Source organism: Mandrillus leucophaeus, unplaced genomic scaffold (assembly GCF_000951045.1).
Source record: "Mandrillus leucophaeus isolate KB7577 unplaced genomic scaffold, Mleu.le_1.0 Scaffold1248, whole genome shotgun sequence".
NCBI lineage: Eukaryota > Metazoa > Chordata > Mammalia > Primates > Cercopithecidae > Mandrillus > Mandrillus leucophaeus.
The window spans coordinates 290,935-313,111 of NW_012100854.1; the positions used below are offsets into that span (position 1 = coordinate 290,935).

Here is a 22,177-nt window from a genome sequence, read left to right on the forward strand (position 1 = left end):
AAAAAGAAAGAAAGAGAGAGAAAGAAAGAAAGAAAGAAAGAAAGAAAGAAAAAGAAAGAAAGAAAGAAAGAAAGAAAGAAAGAAGGAAAAGAAAAAAGAAAGAAAGGAGGGAGGGAGGGAGGGAAGGAAAGAAAAAAGAAAAGAAAAGAAAAGAAAGAACATATTCATTTATAGTAGGCAAAATAAATAGTGGGTATCAAGATACAAGTAGCATGTATAGATCAGATGAAGCAAGTACCTCCTGCCTACTTTACACTGACTTTCACCCTCTGTTTCAGGCTTTAGGCCTTAGATATCCCTCTTATATTGCTTCATTGCCCATAGTTCATTTAACTACCATTTAATTATTTCATGACTTTTGGCATGCCCTTTCTCCTCTTGGGCTCAGTTACTTCATATCCAAAGTGAAACAAACTAGTTTAGGTATGGTAAGTAGGTTTTATCTCACATGCAGATATGAGTGAATAGTGAGTGGCTAGAGTACAGTGTAAGAGAAGTTTTAAAAATGAAACCAGGCTCAGCAAGAAAGGGTTTAGTGATGTCATGGGTATATGAGACAAGTGATTGACAGTCCATGTGTCATGTATTTTTTTTACTCTTGAACAACATAAAATAACCTACAATCATTTTCTTTTGAGAAGTCCTAAAGAATTGCCCAAACTTAATGAGAGCATCGATTACAGTGCTGTGGTTTTCTCATTATAAGATGTAGTTATCCCTATGCACTTGTCAAGTTACCCAGTAAAAACAAAACAAAACAAAACAAACAAACGAACAAACAAAAACTTACTCGGCTGAGCATGGTGGCTCACGCCTGTAATCCCAGCACTTTGGGAGGCCGAGGCGGGCAGATAACCTGAGGTTGGGAGTTTGAGACCAGAAGCCCCGTCTCTACAAAAACACAAAATTAGCCGGGCATGGTGGCACATGCCTGTAATCCCAGCTACTCGGGAGGCTGAGGCAGGAGAATCATTTGAACCCGGAAGCAGAGGTTGCAGGGAGCCGAGATTGCACCATTGCACTCCAGCCTGGGCAACAAGAGCAAGACTCTGTCTCAAAACAAAAACAAAAGCAAAAACTTACTCTACTAGAAACTTCTCCACTCCTGTGTGAGCAGCTGAAACCGAGGTCAAAGAAGACCCTTCCATAAAGAAATGAGGCAAAAAAAAAAAAAAAAAAAAATTGGCTTTCTCAGCCACTTATAAGCTGGGTGATCCTGAGTGAATCACACAATCTGAATAAATCTTAGCTTCTCCTTCCCTAAAATAGGGTCTGATATTTACAATGACAAGATGGCAACTAGGATTTAGACAATAAAACGTATAGTGCCTAGCAGAGTAAGGTACTTTGAAGGAGACCCTTGATATTAATTCCTTCTCTCATCTTGGAAGTGAGCACAAGGAGTCCTGAACTATAAATGTCTTGGGGACAGAGACTGTCTTTTTTGTCTCTTTGTATCTAGTTCTGAACACAAATATTTAAGAAATATGTATTGGATTGAATTAAACTTAGTTCAATTGAAATGAAATTCAATGATCTTTTACATTCCTTTCAGTACCAAACACAGAACCTAGTACACAGTCTGTGCTCATAAATGCTTATAGAATATAGTTCTATGGTAGCCTGATTCTAGGATTGGTAACATTAATAGAAAAACATAATTCTCAAAGGAACATTAGCAGAAGGGCCACACACCCACTCACTGTTGGCATTGTCTCATCAGAAGAACTGCCACTTGTAGCTGCTTCCTGCTCCATACCCTCTTTCTCAGAGGGAAGAAAGTGGCCCTGATAAATCCATTATGTTCCTTCAGCATTTATACGGGGAAAAAAAAAAAATGTTCTAATTTTCTACTATGAAGCCAGGGGACACTGAGAAATCAGATTCGTTCCTGTTTGGGCTCAGCCTGTCTTGTCCCTGCTGGCTAGGGTGAAAACCACTATTCCCCTTTCACATCATGTCAGTTTCCTTTGCAAGTTCCCTTACTGTCCCAGTGACTGAATGGACTACAACTATTTCAATGTCTGAGTCATTATCTCATTGTTCTAAATGCCGTATTTTTGCCACTGGCCCTATAACTGTTCTTCAGGTGAAGCCATGAAGTAGTTCATGGCTTTAATGAGTACCTCAGTTTTTGTTCATGGAAGAGTCAATGTCTCCTTAAAGGTTATTTGAAGGTTGATTGCTATCTCAGTGCTTTATATCCCGCAAATCTCTCTCGGCTTTATGAATGCATTTGACCTTTTTATAGGTACAGGGGAAAAATAACAGAACAAAAGTTAATTTAGATCTCTATAGTACAACATTTTTTTTTCCGAAAGAAATGAAAGGGCATTGAAATCGATACCTGCAAAATAACATGCTGATGAATGTTGGGATCCAATTTTCTCATTTTGCTAACTCGAGATTGGGAATTCTGAATAGTTTTCAATCCTGCATTCTTTGGGCACTGTGAAGTCTGCCGTATTGTGTCCACACAATGCTGCTGCACACTCATTATGGGAGTACCAGTGGTCCTGAAAAGGTCAGTTAGTTAGAAATGTCAACGTTCAATGGAGCCGCACAGACCTGTGTGCGCACAGATCCAATTAGAGTGGCCAGGCAACATCGCTGTAACCCAGAATCCTAATGAGCAAGTAGAAGAAAGATGGCAGCACCTTTTCCCCCTTTCTTCTTATTCAAAAGAAATGGAGATTGCTTTTCAACCACCCTACATGGGGTTGTTTAAACTTTACTAAACACCACTTAGGCTCCAGGTGGGCTGGGAGGGGACCCCAGCTTCTGCAAAAGCTAAGCCTGCCTAGAACAGCCAGATGTGGAAAGGAAAATAATGAAGAAGGTGGGAGCAGTACTTCAGACTTCAGGCTGGTGGAATGGGTCATCCTTTGCAAGACTTAGGTTGATAGCTGACTAAGACAAAAATGGCCTCCTTATTAAGTTTATTTCTAAGCCACTACTATGTGCCAGGCCTTGTGGTAAAAACTGACCTTTGCCTTTATTTTTTTCAAACCTAAAGCACTGGTACAAGCATGTATAAAGAGTGCATACAACTGCATTTATATGTTGGCTGATGTTTCACCAGTGCCTCTCTCTTTCCAATTCATCATAAGCTGACATTTTGAAAAAGTATGCTGGTCATAAATATTACGCTGCAGCAATGTAAACTGCTATTAAAGTTTCTAAATGCTTTCTCTCAATTTCCATATTTATCTCATTGTGGACAGTTTACACACTGGCACCAATCCATGGATGACACTTTGAGTAGCAGTGTTCTAGCTACCTCTCCTTTGCTTCTTCTTACCATCTACTCCTCACTCCCACCTTCACTGCTTCTCACTGTTTATCTGCTGCTTCTAGGCTGACAATCATACTAGTCATTCTTTTCTTGTTCACTCACTACATAATTATTTAAGACACTTTTTGAGACCGGGGGTGGTGGTTCACACCTGTAATCCCAGCACTTTGGGAGGCCGAAGCGGTGAATCACTTGAGGTCAGGAGCTTAAGACTAGTCTAACCAACACAGCGAAACCCTGTCTCCACTAAAAATATAAAAATTAGCTGGGTGTGGTGGCAGGTGCCTGTAGTCCCAGCTACTCGGGAGGCTGAGGCAGGAAAATTGCTTGAACCAGTGAGGCGGAGGTTGCGGTGAGCCGAGATCACACCACTGCACTCCAGCCTGGGCGAGAGAGCAAGACTCCATCTCAAAAAATAAAATAAAATAAAAAATTAAAAAATAAAATAGTTTTGGATATTTGTCTTTTGGTATCACAGACTTCACACATAGTGAGAACACTTTCCCAGCAGCCCCTGTCTGGGCTTCAGTGGTTAACTAGCCTGAAATAACAAATAAAAACTCTAGGTAATTTTGTTACAAATGATTCACGGACCATACTTTGAGAACAGATGGAGGATTTTACAGGAAACTTATCAATGGATTCCTAAACTCAACAAGTAGTGATGATCTGCTTGGTTCTAGGCCCCAGGCTAGGCCCCAGGCACTATAGCAACCCATCCCTTCAACTGAGGTGACTTAGCCCTGTTTGCGGCTATCAGATCCCAGAATCATTCTGGCTTTGTGGTCAGGTAAGGGTAGGCACAGCAGATAGAAGAAGTACTGGGTTAGTAAATCGGTGGGTAAGGTTTGCTATCTGCATTTCCTCTGACCTTTTTGCCTGATTTTCTGTATCCAGACTCTTGTCTCAGGCCCCATGACTATCTCATCCCAATACTCATTTCCGCAGTAAATGGGTCATTCGCCCATTCATTTTTTTGTTTTGCTTTGTTTTTGTTTTTAGCCTAGGTCTCACTCTGTCACCCAGGCTGGAATGCAGTGGTGTGATCTTGGCTCACTGCAGCCTCAACTTCCCAAGCTCAGGTGATGCTCCCACACCAACCTCCCAAGTAGCTGGGACTACTGGAGTGTGCTACCAGACATGACTAATTTTCTGTAGAGATTGGGTTTCACCATGTTGCCCAGGCTGATCTCAAACTCTTGGGCTCAAGAGATCTGCCTGCCTCAGCCTCCTACCCATTCAGTTTTTCTTCTAATATCTCAGCAACCTCTGGATGAACCAGCACCCGTGATTAGGAAGGCAGCTGAGAAATCAAAGTTCACTGGATTTTGAGTCAGAAAACTTAGGTTCAAGCTCTGACTTTTCCACCTAGAAGCCATGTGAACCATAGACAAATATTTTCATTTAGCTGAGCTTCAATGGCAAAAATAGGACTCAGATGCCTACTTCATAGGGTTGTTTTGCTGTTTAAGCAAAGTGTTAGTTGAAAAATCACCTTGTCCATTGTAATGTGCTATATGAAAACCACTTGTAGTGGTCATTATTATTGAGCTACTATGGTCGCCCCCTGCAGTGGATACCTTTTTAAAACACTTTTTGATATTTGTCCTGGGCACCAGAGCCCCTACCCATTGTGAGAACACCTACCCAGCAGCCCCTGTCTGGGCTTCAGGAACTAAATAGCCCAAAATAACAAAAACCCATTAGAGAGAAAGTGTTAGGTTGTCCCTCCTCTGTACCTTTAGAGAGAAAGGAAAGAATGATCCAAGAGATTCTGAGTAAAAAAATAGTGAGGGTAGAGGACTTAGTGGGACCAACATGAGCATGTTTCGGAGACAATCTCTGTTGGTTTACCTGAGGGAACAAAACATAGGCAAGGGCCAGAGCATGGAAGGGGGTTAGTAATTGGAACCTGGCCTCTAAGACAGTATCATCAAGTGATATGAGATGCTTCCCCATGCACCACCCAAGGTTGGAACTGAGCCCACCTCACAAACTCATTAAATGGCCCTTGATATGAAAAAGGAAGTCTTATTTCCCCTACCAATAGCTGAAAACCACCAATTTTCCTTCCACTAATGCAATTAAAAACTCTTCTCTAACAAGTCAGTTTTCTGTATCATCTTTACCAGAAAGGAAATCCTTTGGAAGGACATCCAGCCAGCCATCCAAGAATGGACTTCATCTGGGTTGGGCTGATCCTCCCTCATTTTTTCAGTTTCTAGAGAGAAGTGCATCAGGCTTTTAAGACAATTATTCAGCAACCATCTGGACAGGAGGAAATTGCATGGCAAATGCCAAACACAGACCCTGTTGGCATGTCAGAGAATGACCTAATATCCTGTGGCTAAGTTATTGAGAAAAATAAGAAAAAAAAGAGATATCTGTGGTGACCATCCTCAGAGAAGAACTTCCCATAACAACATGAGCATTTCCAAGGTTCTGATATGTGCCAGATACGTACTTTTTTTTTTTCAGATACCCACTTTATCTTATCTAATGTTCATGACAGCCCTATGAAGTCAATATTATTACTGCTATTTTAGGGATGAAAGACTCAAAGCTCTGACAAATTAAGTGTTTGCCCCAAATCATATCAAGAGTAAATGGCAGATCTAAGATTTGAACCCTGTCCTAACTGATCTCAAAGTTTCCACTGCATTTTAGACCTTCTTTTTCTTTTCTTTCTTTTTGACATAGAGACTCTATTCTTTTATCCCAGTAGTATTGGGTAAGCACCAGTAATGGCAGGTCAGTAAATCTTGCGAAGAGCAAATGCCCATATTCCTCTAGCCTGTCCTCATCACAGTCTTTGATGATGTTTTGGACCAGAGCATGAAGGATGTGTACCACCCTTCATGACATGCCCATGGGTCCTAATCTCTAGGAACTCCTAGTGTATGTACTTGGATCACACTTGCCTCTATTCAGTAGCAACCCCACACTTATTTGCCAAGTGTGTAAAGAACTGTGATAAAAGCTGGAAACTAGACATTGGGGCACATAACCTTTTTTCCTAAATTAGAGAATTGTACTTTTCTTAGTCCAGCAAATAGAAAATGTTTCTCACTTTCACTACCAAAACAGACACTCTTACAGTTTTAGGTCTATGTTAGGATAGGAAGGTGTAGATGGACAAATTTACCTATTTATTCATGGAAAAAAAAATGTAGCTAGATTATTCTTAATACCTTTCTCCAAAATCTCTGCCAATCTCAAAAAGCTAGGCTAGGCAATCTCAAAAAGCTATATCTTGGGAAAAAGAAAAGAATCCTTGGAGAAATGAGAAAAGATAAGTGGGTCAGAAGGAACCAAAAAAATAATACTGATAATCATAATCATCATTATCATTTAGGCACTGGCCTCCAGGATGCCCCTGAATGAATCTAACTTCCTAGTATTCACATCCTTGTCTAGTTTCCTCCCAGGTGAATAGGGCTGACTTACATAACTAGCAGGATATTATAGAAATGACAAGCTATGGCTTCTCAGCCTAGATCATAATAAACATTTTAGCTTCTACTTTGCCCTCTTTTGGATTAGTCACTCTAAAGGAAGTCAATTGCCATGTTGTGACTCAAGCAGCCCCATAGAGAAGTCTATGTGGTGAGGAACTGAGGCCTCCTGCCAAAAGCCAGCACCAACCTACCATCCATAGGAATGAGTCATCTGGAAAGATGATCCTCCAGCCCCAGTCAGCCCTTCAAATAGCTACAGCCTTGGCTGACATCTTAACTATAACCTCATGAGAGACCCCAAGCCAAAACCATCCAGCTAAGCTGTTACCAGATTCTTGACCTACAAGAACTGTGTGAGATAACAAACATCTATTGATGTTTGAAACTGCTGAGGTTTAGGGTAATTTGTGATGCAGTAATGTAATCACAGTAATAACTGTTTATTTGAAGTCTATGGGTCATGCACTTTACTACGCTAGCCACTTTACATACATCACATCTAATCTTCACTCTAAGAAGTATTATTATTATCTTGCTCTTTTATAAATGGTAAAATGGAAGTAAGGCACTGAAAACTTAATAGGCTTTCCTAAGGCCAAACTGAAAGTAGAAGAGATAAGATTCGAACACATGATGTATGTATGTACTACAAATCAATTACAATGACAAAATTGATTGTTTTTTCCTTTATCCTTCAGATTCTCATGAGGTCTGTCTACCTCATGGCTGGGCTGGGTTGACTATAATTGCACTGCTTCAGGTCGGAACACATTACACTGGCCTACAAGAGATATTCCCTGATGTCCCATAAGTGTAGAGACAGACTTATGCTGCTGCAGACCTTCAGCCTGTGGATTTAGACCTCCAGCCCTGAACCAATGAGAACCAGCATCCTCCCCACTAAAATTATATGAGCTCTCATCTCCTCTCAAACCTCATTGTGCAGAAGGCCTAGTGTTATCAACAGAGCTCCTGTTCTAGCCTCTAACATGCATTACATTTACATGTTAATAATAAAATCCTAGGGGATTTATTGTCATGATTACCTCACTTAATCTCTATTTCATCCCTATGAAATAGGTGCCACCATTCATACTTGATGAAAAACTAAGCCCCAAGGCAGTTTAAAGTCTTTCATAAGGACAGGGAGCTAAGTAGTGGCAGAATCAACATAGGAATCCAGGTCTGCCTGGTTCCAAATCTTTGACTCCATGATCTCGATTCACAGATAAGGCTGGCATCCTGCTCCATATCTGTTAATCATACATCCTGTTCCATATCTGTTAATCATAGCTCCTAGTCTCTGTGGTCTGCTCTTCCCCAGGGCTTGCTGCTGCTCTCAAGATCCTTGGTCACTGGTATGGGTCTGGCTTTCATCAGAAAAGCCCTCCTTAAGTCCAAGCTATTACATCCACCTATGATAAGTCCCTTCACTGCCCAGAGATTCTAGATGTGGAGCCTCTAGTAGGCTTAATCTTTTGGATAAAAGGGTGAAGCAGAACAGATCCATGTTTGTTCTGCTCTCAGGCTTTATAATTCATATACTTGGCTTAAAATGGCCACAGAGATAGTCACTGCAAAATTTCAATATTGCAAAATTTGGACCATTTCTGAGTAATGTCAGGCCTCAGTTTATCCTCCAATTTCAGGGGTGGTATTTATGAGCCACCTCTCAGCCAATCAGCACAACAGATTTACTTGGACACATATACTTGTTCAAAGATGGGTTCATTATGACTCAATCACAGAATGAGAAGCAATCAAAAAATCTGCTAGGACTTCTGAGTGAGTGTCTTGTTTTTCCTAGGACTAGAATTTGGGAGAATGTAAAGTCTGCAGCTGCTACAGCCATCGTGAGACCACATGTGGCCTGAGAATGGTGTCAACACTGAGAAAGTTAAGAGAAGGAGAAAAGCAGATTGGGTCCTTTGAGTCCTGTATCAAGATGCACAAGATGTCAGATTTATTTGTGGATTATTCATTTACATGAACCAATGAGTTCTCTATTTTTGCTTAAGCTAATTTAGGCTGGGAGTGAAGAATCCTACTTATATCGTTCCTGTGCCTTAATTTAATTTAGCTTTTGTGTCTTGAATTCAAGTTCCTCTATACCTGAGGCCTGCCTTCAGCCTAATAGTGAAGGTCTTACCAGTTCTTTCCTGACCTGATTTCCCTCATGATGATCAGCTATGGTGCCTTGTGATGCCCTACCTTCCCAGAACTCAGTCCATTCAACTGGATGTTCCAAAATAGGACCCCTGATCCTTTCCCATAAATCCCTTCACTGGAGCCCTGGAATAATGGCATCCTCCATAGATTTCTCAGGACAAATACCTTAGGAACATACTAATTAGTTTGTCTCTCAGAGACCATAAGCACAGGTATGCTTCTCCTTGCCTTTATGTATTTCTCAAATTCTGAAGCTTGTTTATTCAGATTTAATTAATCTTCCGAGTAATACCAATGTGTTGTTTTCTGTTGTTGACATGAGAGATGGAGTTTTTGGGGGATGGAGGTGGTAGTATTAATTGGTACAACCTTTCTGGAAAATGAGTTGGCAATCAGGCCCAATAATTCCTTAAACATATTAATGGTCTTTGACCCCAAAATTCCATTTCTAAAATATCCAGTAAAAAACTAATATAAAAAAAGTAAAAAGCTTTTCTCACGAATAAATTTATGGTAGAGTTATTTATAAGGGCAAAACATCTGGAAACAACATAATGCACAACAATAGAACTTTTTTTTTGCAAATAAGGCTACCGATACAAATTGGAACATACTAGAGATTTTAAGAATAAATATACTTTCAAAATGCTCACAAAATGCTCATATATCTGGTAATTCCATCCCTAGTCATCTATTTTAGGATAATAAACCAAAATATAGACAAAAAACATATATGCAAAGATTGAGAAATTATTCATAAGGTAGAGAAACTAGAATCAAGTTAAATATCCAACATTATTGACATGGGAAAATATTTCTGCTGTAATATTAAGTGAAAAATCAATATAAAATTTTATATTCTATATGATCTCAACTATGTAAAACAAAATTATACATGCATAGAAAAAAAGCAAAGAAGTAAATGTGTTAAAATATTAAGTAATCATTGCTTCTGGGAGATAACTCATATTTTCATCATTATAAATTTTCTGTGTTTCTCTAAATTTGTACCATAAGTATGTGCAATTTTTTAATAGAGAAAGTGATGATAAAAAGATGGTAAGTGTGTAAACTACACAGCAACATGGAGATTGTTTATGAAATAATGTTAAGTGAAAAAAGATGTATATAAAACTTACTGTGATTGCAATTATGTAAATATGTTTCTGCATATAGACAAGAACTAAAAGGGAAAATGTATAAATAGAATTCGATTTTGTATTGTGCTAAGGTTGTGGGATTAGGAGTAATTTATTTTTCTTCTCTAAAGACGATTTTAAAGCTGTTTTGGTGATGTGTACGCAGTTTTTGAAACAGTCCCTCTGCTGTTAGACTACTATACTGCTAGACTGACTCTGCAGGTCTCATACTGGCTCTGAAAATGGCCATAAGGCAGTGTCTAGTTTGGCCTTTCTTGTTACTTTAGTCTCAGAAGGGCTGAGTTCGAATCATAGGAGACTTTAATTAGAGACAAAGCCCAAAGTTGTCATGTACTGGCAAGCAGGATCAGTACATCACCATCTAAAATAGGTATTACTTTAACATGGTTAAGAGGGGATAAACAACTTTGCGAATATTTGCAGTAAGGAATAAATCTAGCTATGTTTTTTTTCTGGAGGTTTCTATCATATTTTAGGAAATCAATTGTATCTTCAGAACACAGCCTCATTAGTGGAAAAAACCCAGTGACTATCATGTCCCTGACATTCTAGGCTTTCTTTATGCCTAGCAAAGTGGGTCAGCTTGAATTCTGTCTGGGGAAGAGGACTGAAAGGGATAATATCACAGATGAAGCTATATTTCTATGCAGCAGTGAAAAAGACAAAGGATTTAGAATCAGATCTAGATTTAAATCTTGATTCCATTATTTATTAATTGTGTTCATGTGGACAGTTCATGTAATCTCATAGCAGTTTGTTTTGCTTCTCTGCAAAACAGGAAAGATAACTGCCTTATGGTATAACAGGGAGATTTATGGGGAAAATATATATAAAGAACTTAACCTAGCTCTGACTCTGAGTAGACATTTCCTAAATGCTTTTCCTTTAGTTTACAGCATCAAATACCTATAACAATTTGGCAAGATTGACAAGATAATTCCATAGAGAAAGAATAGTCTTCTCAACAAATAATTCTGTGAAAACTGGGTAGCCACATGCAAAAGAGTAAAATTGGACTCCTACCTTACATAATATAAAAACATTAACTCAAAATGGATCAAATACCTAAATGTAAGAGATAAAGCTATACAATTCTTAGAAGAGAACATAGATATGGGCAGGAGAATGTCACGAACCCGGGAGATGGAGCTTGCAGTGAGCCAAGATCGCACCACTGCACTGCAGCCTGGATGACAGAGAAACACTCTGTCTAAAAAAAAAAAAAAAAAAAAGAGAGAAGAGGGCATAGGAGTACATTTTGAACCTTGAGTTAAACAGTGGTTTCTTAGATATGGTATAAAAAGCATAAACAACAAAAGGAAAAATGGATAAACTTCATCAAGATTAAACTTTTTGCTTCAAAGAACAACAATAAAGAAGTGAAAGACAGCACATTAAAAAGGTGAGAAAATATTTACAAATCATACATCTGATAAAATAGTATCCAGAATATATATTCTGAAAACCTCTCAGATGCAATAAAAAGACAAATACAGTCCAATAAAAAATGGGTAAAGGCAAATAATTAGAATAGACATTTCTCCATAGAAGTAATACAAAGGGCCCATAAGCACGTGAAAATACATTTGTTATCATTAGACATTTAAAAAAATGCAAATTAAAGCCACAATGACATACCACTTTATACCCTTTAGGATTTTTGTAATAAAAAGATAGATAATAACAAGTGTTGGAGAGGATGTGGAGAAACTGGAACTGTCCTCCACTGCTGATGGGAATATAAAAGGTGCAATGATTTTGTCAAGCAGTTTGGCAGTTTCTCAAAATCTTTATTGTAAAGTTTACCATATGACCAGCAATTCCATTCCTAGGTACATATCCAAGATAATTAAAAACATCTGCCCACACGAAAACGTTTATACAAAGGTTCATAGCAACCTATTTGTAAAATCCCCAAATGGAAACATCCCAAATGTCCAATGACAGATGAATGAAAAAATAAATTGTGGTGTATCTAATGAAATACTATTTGGCAGGAAAAAGGAATGAAGTCTGCTGATACATGCTACAACACGGGTGAACCTTGAAAACACTGTGGTAAGTGAAAAAAGCCAGTCACAAAAGGCCATATATGGTATGATTTGATTTATATAAAATGTCCATAATAGGCAAATCCATAGAGACAGAAAGTTATAACAGTGGTTGCCAGGGGTTGGGGAAAGGAGAAATTGAGAGTGACTGCTAGTTGGTATGGAGTTTATGTTCAGGGTCATGACAATGTTCTGGAACTAGGTAGTGGTAGGTAATGGTTGCACAACTTTGTAAATATGCTGAAAACCACTAAATTATCACTTTAATAAGGATTTTATGGCATGTGAATTATATCTCAATAAAGCTGTTATTAAAAAAAAGCTATGATCAGCACTTTTAACTTGATGGTGGGAATATAAAAATCTTTCTAAAAGTATGATAAAGTATATTAGTCATTGCAAAATATTCATGTCATCCTCATTGCAGCACACTTTCCTGCAGGAAGATTGCACATATCTACCATACATTCATATGACCATATGACCATACATTCAAATCCTTGCTTTGATCAAGGAAATTTTGGCAGAAGTGACCCCTTCTAGGAGTTTTTAAGGGGAGAGGCATGGCTCCCCATTCCTCCCTTTTCCCTCTGTCACAATGACTAACATGGCCAATGCTAGTGCTTCCCCACAATCCAACCTATTCTCCCAGCTTATTATTTCTGGATGTGTTGAATAACTTCCAATTGGTGACACCTGCAAATCTATCCTGAAGGTTTTCTCTGACCATTGGAATCCGGTCATTGCATACACTGAGCAGATCAGAAGTGTCAGGGAATTAACACCTCCACCCTCTCTCCTGCTCCTTTGTCCCTGAGAAGTATAACTATGTAGCTTATTTTCCACACTGGTTCCATGGGCTCTCTGGTGGGATTAAGTCCCAGTTGCTCTCTGTGGTAGCTTGCTTGATAATGAATCTTTCTTGGCTTTCTTTCTTTTCCTGTCTCACTTCCTCACTCCCCTACCAATGTCTCTGGGATCACTTCCAATTTGTACTAAAGTCTTTGTCTAAAGGTCTGCTTCTAAGATACCCAACTAAGATACCCAGTGATATTACAAATAGAGGATGCCTGGTTGGCCTGGCTGCTAGAACACAAAAGATACAAAGCATAACTGGCTGCAATCCACAAAGGACATGTACCAAAAGTGAAAAATAAGCCTTTGCTTTGTAAGCTTTTGCAATTTGATATAATTGTTACTTCAGTGTCACAACTAGTGAATGATGTATACCTCTCCTCAGTAATTCTTAGTCTAGGAATTTTTCCTAAAGAAATAGTTAGAGATATAGACCAAAATCTTTATATAGGAATGCTCACCATGGTGTTATTTGCAATTAAATAATTGGAGTCAACAACAATAATAATATACAACAATAGGGGAATTAAAAATATAATAGAATGCTTTTTAGCCATATAAGATTCCCTCTTAGAGAATATTAAATAATACTGGAAGATGCTCACACTATATTCAAATAAAAATAGTTTATATGGTATCATTCAAATTTCATTTTAAAAATTATATCTACAGCTGTGTATACATGGGCAAAAAATAGGTCTCTCTCCTCAGTCTGGTGGTAAGGATTTTACTTGGACAGGAAAAGAATACAGTACTTCCTCATATTGCCTCTTCTACTGAAGAGGTTATAGAAAAATCAACTTTCTAAAAATTAAAGAAGAACCTATAGTTGAACTTCTGGGTCAAATGACTAAATAAGTTCATGTTTCAATAAGCCCATTTATTCCCATCAAGTAGTAATATTGGACAATATGTGAAAAAAGAAATGAAACTATATTGTTGGGCTCCACTGTGGGAGACATCTCCACAAAGCTCAAATGTACACAAATGCAAAAGGGTAAGTGGTTCTGGAGCTACTGGCTAGCTGAAATCTGAATGTAGAAGAAGGCAGTAGCAGTCGGACGCTTCCCTTCTATGGGATAAGGGAGATTAAAAGTACACTATAGAAGATGGGAATCAGAGATAAGCTTCTGCTTAGAGCAAGGATGTTGGGTGGGGCTCTCCTGTCATGAAAGGAGCCTAGAAAAAAAGGCTTCTGCATAACTTTTGGGAGATAGCTCTCATGCATTGTAGGTATAGAGAGGTGAGACTCAGGAACCAGACACAATGGTTCTGTTAACATTTTGTCATTGAATCCGCAATATAGTCAATATTCCCCAGGTCCTATACTGAAGATGTGGGTAGAGGCAACTGCAAAAACCATCACATAGGGAGATGTGAACACAGTGGGAGTTAGAGGGGTGAGAAAAGAGAAAACCAGAAAATTTTCTTCTCAAAGTATCTTACAAATTAAAATTTCAAAACACATGAAGAAATCGAATGCTAAAAATGATATTAAACAAAATCAACAATTGGAACTTGAATTTCCTCCAGATGAAACTTATTTTATGGAACAAAGATTTTAAAATAAGCATATTGAGGATGTTCAAAGAAACAAATGAAGACATTAAAACTGAACAAGAAATTATGAAACAGAACAGGCAGAAATAAAACAAGAACAGGTGGATATGAATAAAATTAGAAATCTTGGAAATGAAAAAACATAGTCATTGAAATATTGAAAGAGACAGAAAAAATCTAGACTAGACATTGTCAAAAGTGAATTTATAAATGCAAGTTACTTACAGTGCAGTAAGACAAAAACAATAAAAGTTATGAAAAATCAATTGAGAACCATGGCAGGCTACTTAATAGGATCTAGCATTTGTCCAGTAGAAATTGTTGAAGAGAGTCAAAGGAATAAAGGATAAAAGCAGTATTTGAAGAGTTAATTTGCCAATAATTTCCCTAAATTAAAGAAAGACATAGAATCTTAGGTGAAAAGTATACTCAGAGTATCAAGCAGGATAAATAAAAATAAATTCACACTTAGACCCAACAAAGTGAAAAGGCAAAACATTCAGATTAAAAAATGATATTGAAACCTACCCAAGAAAAAATAGGTTACCAAAACAATCATACGATGGCAGACTTCTCATCAGCAACTATGGATGCCAGAAGACAATGAAAAAATTGGCATACTTCTCCACTGTGAATTTGACTGCTGTTGTATCCTCTATATGGGAACGCAAAACAGGCTTTCCCAGGGACTTTCCAGACCTTACACCATAATGCAACAACTATCATCTATAAGTCTTGGTACTCATGAATATTTTCAACTCCAAATAGATCAGTTTCATTCTGACACCCAATGACTATGCCTCCTTTCAGCAGGGAGTAGCCAGAATGAATATGGTGACAACCAAATCCCATCAAAATGAAATGGAACTTGGCAGTGGAGAATTGATTTTAACAGTGTGCCCCCATTTTTCTAAGAGATAGTTTATTTTTCTCTCTCTGTCTCTTCTTTTCTTATTCCCCTGGTTTCCTACTTCCTACTTAGCCCTGTAGAAATGCAAATATAATCTTTTACCGCCCCTTCACCAGACACTCTCTACAGGGCAAATTTATCTAACCATGTGCCTAGAAGCTCCAACAAGGAACTCCTTCCCACCAGGAGACTGCCTTGAGAGATCACAGTTTATTCATAATCCAAAATCCCACTACAAAACACTCTCCCACCTGGGAAGTTTTCACCCTACTGCTGCCCATGAAGGCACCAGCAGTCACCAGCTCAACTGCTCGGTAGATAAGGCACCAGAGCTAGCACATGGACCTCCCCAACCTGCCTACTTCCTCCCCTGCATGCCATTCTCCTTTAAAAGTGCTACTTCTTCCCCTAAGATAGTTTTGGGATTAAAAGTCACTTTTTATTTTTATGTTTTTGAGACAGAGTCTCGCTTTGTCACCCAGGTTGGAGTGCCGTGGCATGATCTCTGCTCACTGCAAGCTCCGCCTCCCGGGTTCACGCCATTCTCCTGCCTCAGCCTCCGGAGTAGATGGGACTACAGGCATCCACCACCATGCCCGCTAATTTTTTGTATTTTTGGTAGAGACAGGGCTTCACCGTGTTAGCCAGGATGGTCTCTATCTCCTGACCTCATGATCCACCTGCCTTGGTCTCCCAAAGTGCTGGGATTACAGGCGTAAACCACAGTGCCCAGCCTAAAAGTCACTTTCTTTATACCAGGTTTCATTTTTGTAATTGGACTCTGCAAGTGGCAAGTGACTGAACCTGCATTTTGGTTACATCACTACACATATATGTATCCCCTCAAAATGTACTACTGTTTTGCATGTTTTTAAACTTATATAAATGGTATTATACTCCAAACAAAGAAAAAATCCTTAAAGTTCAAAGGAACATCCTCCTCAAACTCAAATTTATACCCAGCCAAGTTATCATTCCAGACAGAAGTCAAAACAAGAATATATACAGATTAAGAGGGTTACCATGGACTCTCGCTAAAATAGCTATTAAAGGATGCACTTTGGTAAGGTAACATAGGAAAGGCTTGATATACAATAAACAAAAGAATGCAAAAATTCATAAACAATGTAGGAAAAGTCAATGAGCTAATAATAATAACACATTGTTTTGCTTTTTGCAAAAAGTTTAACTTAGTCTAAACAAGAATAACTAGAAGGTGACAGTGTTGAATAGGTAGTTAAAGCATGTAAGGCCCTTTATGTGGCTAAAAGAATGCTAGAAAGTCAGAATAACTGTAGACTTTGTTGTAAGAAAATGTATAGCTAAGTACATATCCACATATAACCAGTTAAGGTTAGAAATAAAATAGATAGCATCCAAATCCACAGAGAATGCAATAAAAAAAGTAACATATAAAAATGTTTAAAAGGCAGAAAAGAAATAAAGAAAGTGAATGATAAACAGAAAACACAAATATGGTGGTAGAAATATGTCTAAATATATTAGTTATTACAATAAATGAAAATAGATTAAATTCACCCGTCACAATATAAGATTATACTGTATTTAAAAAATTTAATTGTTGCTTTCAAAAGATAAGCATGAAAGGCAAAGGCCATAAATTATTAAGAGAATCTGAAAATTAGAATTTATTATAAATGAGACAATGTTGAGTCGATGTAGAATTAAGTGTGGTAGGCCAATACAATAGTATTGAGAAGAAAATAGATTTTGTACACAGTAAAATTGATAGATGACAGATGTGTAATTGCTAATGGGTAGAAAAAGGATTGACTAGTGGTTTATGGTTCTGAGACATTGGATTACCCATATATACACAACAAAAATTCTTATTTCATACACAAAGATCAGTCCTAAATGAGATAAGTAAAGACCCAAATGTGATGCAAAACTTGAGAAATTTTAGAATTAAATACAGGACAATATGATCTTTAGATAGGGAGGATTTCTTAAATAAGTCACAACAGTAAAGCTTATAAAACAAGAGATCGATAAATTGAACTACATTAAAATTTTTCAGAACCTCCCATACATCAAAATACATCATGGAAAAATTTTAAAAATACAAGTCATAGTCTGGGAGAAGATGTTTGCAATGCATATAAGTGACACAGTATTGATATTCAGAACAATAAACTCCTAAAAATCAATAAAAAGAGACAACTCAATAGAATACAGATAAAGGATATGAAAAATCAATTCTCAGAAGAAACCAAAGTGGACAATAAAGATACAAAAAGATGCTCTATCTCATTAGTAATTTGGGAAACATATATTGTAATAGCAATGAGATATCATTTCATGTTCATCATGACAACTGGCAAAATTTGTAAGTCTGACAATTTTAAGTGTTAAGGCTGCAGGGGAATGAAAACTTTCACATTCTGCTACTGGAAGAGTAAATATGTTCAATTACTTTGGAAAACAATTGATCATTATGTAGTTAATTTGAAGATGCATATAATTAATAAATCGCTTTCCCTAGAGAAATTCTCATACTCATACATAAAGAGACATGCACAAAATTGCTCTAAGCAGCATTGTTTGCATCACAAGCAGCTATAAATAACCTAAATTCTGATCAATAAAATGGATAAATTGTAATTCAATCATATATGGAATATCACACAGCAATTAAAATAAATGAGGCAGAGCTATGTGTATCACTATAAAAGAATCTCTACAATATAATCATGAGTAGGGAAAAAGTCATAGAATAACATTGATAGTGTGATACCATAGGAATTTGTAAAGTAATACCAGTTATATTTTTTGATACACAGATAAGGAAAAACATTGAATTCATGACAGTGATTACCTGTAGGGTGAAGGGACAAAGATGTACTAGGAAGGAGTATAGAATAGTCTCAATTACATTTATAATTTTTTTCCAAAAACAGGTGACTCTGGCATATAAGGCACATGCTGATATGACAAAGCCAAGGGGTTGGCACGTGGGCAATAAATGGCTGTTCATTATGTCTCTACTCTTTTCTGCATATCAGTGTGGCGATTCCTGAAGGATCTAGAACTAGAAATACCATTTGACTCAGCCATCCCACTACTGGGGATATACCCAAAGGATTATAAGTCATGCTGCTATAAAGACACATGCACACGTATGTTCATTGTGACACTATTCACAATAGCAAAGACTTGGAACCAACCCAAATGTCCATCAGTGACAGACTGGATTAAGAAAATGTGGCACATATACACCATGGAATACTATGCAGCCATGAAAAAGGATGAGTTCGTGTCCTTTGTAGGGACATGGATGCAACTGGAAACCATCATTGTCAGCAAACTATCGCAAGAAAACCAAATACCGCATGTTCTCACTCATAGGTGGGAATTGAACAATGAGATCACTTGGACACAGGAAGGGGATCATCACACACCGGGGCCTATTGTGGGGAGGGGGAGGAAGGATAGCATTAGAAGATATACGTAATGTAAATGATGAGTTAATGGGTGCAGCACACCAACATGGCACATGTATACATATGTAACAAACCTGCATGTTGTGCACATGTACCCTAGAACTTAAAGTATAATTAAAAAAAAAAAAGAAAGAAATTATTCACAGTAAACAAAATAAGCCTTTAAAGAAGGTATCAAGCAGATTAAGGCATTCAAATTCCTGATCAGCATTTCAGAAGGCTCCTAATCTATGACTGGCAGCATCACACTGCAGTTCTGTTGAAGATGGTCTGGGGAGGAGTTCAGACAAGCTAGTACCTCCTATTGGCAGCCCGAGAGAGGTAGCAAGCTGACTCCTAGCTGCTGCAGCTCCTGGTAAGATGTAGAATGGGGGTGAATTTGATAGTGAATGAAAGTCCTTTTGAAATGGAATAGAGTCATCCAGATAATAGCATGATCCAATGGTGCTTCCTAAACTTTCCAAGTCATGGCACACATGGATAATATTTGTCTGACACATCTGAGTGGAAGCTACCACCTAGGGGGCTTCAATTGCCCTAGGTCCTACCTGTGTCCCTGAGAGCTGAGTGAATTGATATCTCACAATATCACACAAGTATAGCCCATCTGCAATACACCAGTGTGCCACAACATGCCTTTTGGGATGCCCTGGCCCAGAATGTATTCTTTTCTCCTCCAAGAGGAGGGATAATAATGAACCACTCAAAACTCTAGCAGTGCTGATTTTTTTTTTCCAGTCCCAAAGCTGTCTAAACGGAGTGTACTAAAGAGTTACAACTACTTTGCTTGAATTTGTGAAGTAGTAATTTGGAGCAGAAAGAGGTTGTACAAAAGAAATGCACTTAACATAGCCTGAAGATTTCCCTCTAAAGCAACTGAAGACGGATCAACAACTCTCTCCAATTCACTCTTAGGTATCATATCAGGGTGTGACCCGATGAAACTGAGATGTGGAAGCAGGCAATATAGACAGTGTATTGTGGAGTAGAACAGGACACAATTAAAAGCAATTAAACTGTATTGGACGTAGATAATCTCTCACCACCACCTTAGGAGGAATTGGTAGGTCATACAAGTGAGCCACTCTAGTCATGTCAGCCCATGATTTGGAATTTCTATATATGTTAATCATATATATGTTAAATGTAGATCATTCTATGGAGTAGAGTAAACTTTTTTCGAACTAGTTCTATCTTTTTTCTTCTGAAGTCTTCAAGCTCAAAGAGTTCTATCAGGTATAGAACTATAGTAAGGTCACCCAAACTAGTGACTGCACCTTACAGGTGCAGTCACTTTTCTATACCCTACTTATGTAGACAAGATAATTGCTAGGATAGTGACTGCAGAGGGCAATATCTCAGTCGCTTTGAAAGTGAGGCACTGGCCCATGGATACAGTATGGTAGGCTTAGTGGAAGGAAGGGCTGACGTAGTTCAGCCATGCTGGTTACTAACATATTGAAACATATCCACATTTATTAGTAATTAGTCATCCCCTGAGACCCACAAACCTGCCGTATGACCACAGTGCCACACTAGCTCCTCCTCTGGGACCCCATCTCCCCACAGTCCAGTAACCAAAGTGTTAATGCCTAGCATAGCAGATGGCTGTTAAATATTTTGAATATCACCCATGGATGAAGATAACCACCACATCAACCCTCAAATGCTCACTAACCCTGCTGGCACCATCATCCCCATGACTGTAAGAGAGAACAATCTCTCTTTTTGTCCAATTTTGCCTTAAGTTTCCAAACCAGAGTAAAATACCTCTCTGAAAGAATGAAATTGCTCAGCCTCTCCTAGGCCAGATGTCAGCTATAGAGGGGAAAAAAGACCTTTTAATTCCATGGTCATGGTCACAGTTTTTTGGGGGGACCTGACCTTCCCTTAAAAGTGAGAGACAAAAGTCATCTTGACTCTCTACACAGCCAACCAAACCTGCTTACTTTCCCAGACTGGCCCAATCTTATGAGCCATCCTCCCTTCATTCCATGGCACCTTCCAAGCAGATTCTCCATTCCACATGATTCTAAAACTTATTTCTCAGACCAGGACACTTCCTTGACACCTGAGTCCTGTGAGTGATTTGGAGAGAACATCACCCTAGAATATGCAGCAACATCCAGAGTATCAGCCCTGCCATCCATAGTGAAGAGGAGGCAACACAGAGCTGGCAGGGAGAAAAATCAACTGCCTGTGGAGCAGAGGGTGGGGAGGAGAAGAATTGTTCATGGCACAAGAGTTCTGCTGTTCATTCAGGAAGTCAAAAGAGAAGGGCAGGAATTGCATTTGGACAGGCAACAAGGCATCATTCAGGAAATAAGGGAAAAGCCAAGGCAGAAGGGCCACACCTACTCACCAGGGCTGGTTATCGTCAGGAGGTCAAGCTGTCGTTGTTGCTGCAAAAGAAAACACACTGTGAGGGCACTGATTTGAGCCAGAGCCAAAATTGTGCTTAGCAGGTCAGGGCACATATGCAAAGAGGATGTTTGGACATACTGCAGGGTAAATCATACTGAATGTGGTACTCACTTCCAATTCTGCAGAGAGGGTTTGTACCCAAAGACAAAGGGGGATGAATGGGTTTTTTGTTTGTCTTTGAAAGCACAGGTGGTTAGAGCTTAGAGGTCTCTCAGTCAAATCATACCATACTTATGGCAAATGAGGCCCTGAGCAGAATGTGGCTCACCTAGAACCACAGAGAAGGTCCCTTTCCAGTTTCCCAGTCATGGGCTCATTCTTCTGTACCAGATAGCTTTAGATTTCCCTTTTCTCATACCGGCTGCACTGGTTGAGTGTCTGATATATTGGCAATGCTCTCTGCCTTGAGTGCCTGTGGTACTGCCACTCTCTAGATACTTCTATTTAACCAAGATATTTCTGGATTGGTTTCATTCTTAAGTCTGCTCATAATAGCATAACAATTTCAATTAGCGATGACCAACCATTCCTTTTCTAACTGAATCCTTATCCTTTCTCTTACCACACAATATTCACCCAGAATAATATTTGTCTAGCACACTAGGCTATAGAGATGAGGCAGCTTATGTTTGGAAGCAACTGGCCTTGGTTACCCCAAGGGCTGAGGTGATCAATATCTCAAAAGGCCTGTTCTGTATCACAGCACAGCTACTGTCCTAGACTGGATGCCATGAAAACTTGAGGGTAGAGAAGTGGGTACAGGAGGCTGCAGCTGGCAAAGTGGTGAGCAGCCCTCTCAAAGACTTGAGTCAGCGTTCCTTTAGTCCCGGT

At 38.6% G+C, this 22,177-nt stretch overlaps 1 protein-coding gene across 1 annotated transcript in view; it reads right to left on the reverse strand.

Moving 5' to 3' along the window:
* Nucleotides 1-22,177, reverse strand: part of LOC105533368 (cytosolic carboxypeptidase 6-like) — a 673,407-nt gene that overhangs the window by 264,066 nt on the left and 387,164 nt on the right. The window contains 1 exon segment of the mRNA XM_011971791.1: nt 21,285-21,324. Coding sequence (XP_011827181.1) covers nt 21,285-21,324 — 40 coding nt within the window.